We start from the raw sequence: 3967 nt of genomic DNA on the forward strand, positions 1-3967 counted from the left end.
TCCTGATCTCTCCTTCTCCTTATCTCCTTATCGCATATCACATCACACTACCGCCCCCCCTCTCTTTACTCCATCAAATTCGCCGATTCCGCACGGCACATCACGGGATCAATCTTGATTTACCAGTTAGTCCTCTCTCTACCCACTTGTTCTAAGTTGTCAGTGTCTCCTTATCATCAAGCACTAACTCGCGACTCGGATAGAGAACTGCCCCTCCTAAGCCCCCAGAGTCATTTGGTACTGATAGCAGCTCTTTTCCTGCCTCATCTCACGTGAGAAACGGCAACACTCAAAAGAGAATTATCTTTCCAATATGGCTGTGAATATGGCCGACGAGGAACTCTTCAAACGGGCCATCTCTGGGTATCGGGACGCTTTCTTGGATCGGCTTTCTCACCTCTCGGAAGCAGAGCGCAACGAACTTTGGAGTGAACAATTAAATCAGTTCATGCCCACCACAGCCGCTGTATCTTCCCCCAGCTACCTCCCGGTTTCTGGCTCTGGCACCCTTCACAATGATGGTTCATCTCTCGAGAAATCTGGGAAACGGACTCGACAGGATACTCCGCGGACTTTGCCTGGTTCTGGTCTTCCTCCGACGAAACGACGAGTCACCGTATGTGATCTATCTTGGTCTTCTGCTCCCGCCTGTTTTCCACCTCTCCGTTCTTAACCCATCCTGTGTTCCTGTTGCGCTACTCCATCCTTCCTCACTTTCTTCTCTGCTCTCCCGCCAACAGTCCCTGGATTGACACTTGGCAGACTCCGGAACCTCCGGTGACCGTTGACTTGACGCGCGATCTGTCTCATGCGTCCTCGCCAGCTGCTCCTCAGACGATCCGGAAGCTATCTAGATCGAATTCTCGGAAGGAGAACTACTCGGGCTTGGGCACCTCTCGGCACACGGCTATGGTCCGCTCACAGAGCCAGCAGACTCCGGTCTCCCATCGACCCTCGCTGGCCTCACCCCTGACGGGACATCGACACTCCTATGGACCCCAACGCATCCATCGTCGCCTTGACCATGTCAACGAATATTCCCCGTCCGAATATGCAAAACAATACTTGGATGAATACCAGGCCCAAGGCGGAGTCTCCGCACTTTCGATGGCGCTTGCTACGGATGCCACGGCGACTGGAGTTCAACCCTCGAATCCATCATTCGTCCCGCAATATCACGGACAATCGGATCTGGTTCCCGACCTGACTGGGCTAGGGAGGCCATCTTTGGTTGACCAACCGGCCCAACCGGTGTCGGCCGCAGTGGAGATGAGTAGAACCCCAACTACCGACTCACTGTGCGGAGGTATGGGGATGATGAGATTTGATTCTTCGGGACCACATCTCAATCCAAACTGCCCCTTTCCTTTCCCATCCTCAGACTTCATTCCCGCCACGTCCCCTATGAAAGTTCCATTTACAAACCCCTTCACATCCGCGCAGCGCGACATGGATCATGTCTCGTTCCCTTTGACTGAATCTACTGCCCCGCCCTTCTCCTGCTCTGCACCCCCTACTACAACCTTTGCACCGCCCGTGTCCACTCTTTCTTCGTCCCCGGCGACGGAGATGAAGCATTCCATGTCTTCAGACAGTAGCAGCTCGTCTCTGTCGCAGCCCTCAAGAGCGGCTCGGAGGACCCAAGAACAAATTGTTCAGGGCACCAGACCCATTGCCCCGAAAGTGGGATCGCAGAGCATGTCTCCGCCTAAGGCGGCCGACCAGACCAAGATGATACGTATCTCATCCTCTGATGGTACTTCCAAAGAGGTCGCAGCTATTCCCAAGGCCTCAATCCAGCGGCCCCCGCGCCAAAAGACGTATTGCTCTATGTGCAACGACCAACCTGATGGGTTTCACGGGGAGCACGAGCTGCGACGTCACATTGAGCGGGTCCACGCTGTGGTTCGTAAGGTTTGGGTCTGTGTTGATATCTCTCCTGGAAAGACTTTCTTGGCCAACTGTAAAGCTTGCCGAAATGGAAAGCGATATGGTGCTAACTACAACGCTGCTGCTCACTTGCGTCGGACCCACTTTAACCCCTGCCAGCGTGGCCGGGGCGGACGTGGGAAAGATAGCGAGAAGCGCGGTGGCAAGGGCGGTGGTAACCTACCACCTATGGAAGTCCTTAAGCACTGGATGGTGCAGAAGGAGGAAGTAGTTCTCGAGAACGCTCAAAACCTTATTGACCAGGAAGCACTAGGTGATGATCTAGTTGCGGCACCACCCCCTGTTCCCGCAGAGGATATGATGAATGGGTTGCCTACAATCTCCCCAGAAGACTTTCCGGTCCCAGGGCTGGAGTCAACATTGACGAATGGGTATGATGCATTGTCCACCTTTCCTGTGATGGGCCTGGAACCGTCACTTGATGCCTCATGTTATCTCGATGCTCAGCCTTTAGTTCCTGAGATCGACTCGTATGTGTGACTTTACGTTTCTCTTCACTAGATTTCTGATGATTTCGCGCACTTCTTGTTGATATATCTTTTGACACTTTCCTGTCTATTTTTACTTCTTCTCCCCCTGGGGACCTGTCTTATATTGCTTCACTGCTTTAATTTTTTCACATCATTCTATTCTTCGGCTTTTTCTTCGATTCTTGGCTTCTTCGAACTTCTTCTATATTCTTCTTTCACAGCCACTTTATCATCTTCTTTCATCTTTTCATTCTACACTTCTTCTTTTCTTTTCTTCATTTTTGGAATTCTCTTCCTTTCGAGACTGCAGTGGGAGATAACCCGGACCTCTATTAAGCCCACCGGGCGATACGACATAATGTGTGATGATGAACAGTGACCTCAGCCAGACTCAAAGTTTAACAATATATTCAATTGGAGATCATACTCGAAAGCGACGGAAGCCCATTTCGGTCCCCAACGGGGATAGGATGGAATGTCTGCGCAACGACTTCTACAACTGCTACTCCGTGCCAACTAGCTACTTATATGGCACTTTCCTACTAATTAGCTTACTCTTGACTTTCTCCGAGAGAATTTACAGGGCGTAGATTTCAAGGCAGTGCATACCCTGCGCGAGTTAGTGATCCTCGTGGTATTTTCACTTACCTCGAAGTGGTACTATACTACATTACTGCTTTAGATCGAACGGGCATGACTTGGTTGGATTGGTTTGCAGTCAGGTTCACATGGATATGACCACTGACCTCTGACATGACCCCCTAATAATAATGAGAAGGACTCTGAAATCCTCCGACGCGGGGAACCATAGCACATGCTTTGTACCGCGCCAGCAATCTGGGACTAACCTGCAACACCAAATCAGTCACATGGTGTATCTATTTTAAGTTCGCTTCTTCTGTGATGATACTTTTCGGGAACTGAATGATACGATATTTATTCTCCGCCTCCTTTTTCAGGAGCATGTGTCCATAAGGATACAATTCAATACTGACGCTGCAGATAACTGTACTAACAATTATAAAGGGTATATATAGAATAACAAAACTTAATGAACTTGATTTATTAAACTTGCACAATCCCTGAGATCTAATTTTTTAACATATATTAGCCAGACATTCGAACTTTACCCTTCTATTCTGCCCGTTCTAGATTACCCCCTTTCCCTTCAGGAAAAGCGACCGTGCCACACAATTAGGAATGTCTCGAATACTCATTCGCTGAACCTTTCTCTTTCGTGTTACAAACTATGACAATAGAGCACTGATAGAATACCTGTTCACCATTTCTCTGTTTATGATCAGTTCTAGTAAGCGTATGTTGGCTTTTCGTGCAAAAGCTCCTGATTCTGGGACTGCCATGGAGATATACACCATATCGGTCTATCATGGTATACCATGGTTATCATTATAACCCTTCAGACTACTAAGACGCTTATACGCTGGACTAAATTCCTCTTGCATATAGACTGATTTGAAGAGGATTTGAGGTAAGTACACGTGGCACCACTATACTTATCCACTATCAGACAGGTAAAAAACAAAAAA

The 3967-nt window shown here is 48.8% G+C and overlaps 1 protein-coding gene across 1 annotated transcript; it reads left to right on the top strand.

Moving 5' to 3' along the window:
- Nucleotides 1-2608, top strand: BDV27DRAFT_8873 (uncharacterized protein). Its single transcript, XM_032077876.1, has 3 exons — nt 1-125; nt 206-616; nt 763-2608. The coding sequence occupies exons 2-3, from the start codon at nt 314-316 to the stop codon at nt 2428-2430; spliced, it is 1971 nt and encodes a 656-aa protein (XP_031926368.1). The 5' UTR covers nt 1-125; nt 206-313; the 3' UTR covers nt 2431-2608.
- Nucleotides 2609-3967: the final 1359 nt, after the last annotated feature.

Source organism: Aspergillus caelatus (genome assembly GCF_009193585.1).
Source record: "Aspergillus caelatus strain CBS 763.97 unplaced genomic scaffold BDV27scaffold_118, whole genome shotgun sequence".
Classification (NCBI taxonomy): domain Eukaryota; kingdom Fungi; phylum Ascomycota; class Eurotiomycetes; order Eurotiales; family Aspergillaceae; genus Aspergillus; species Aspergillus caelatus.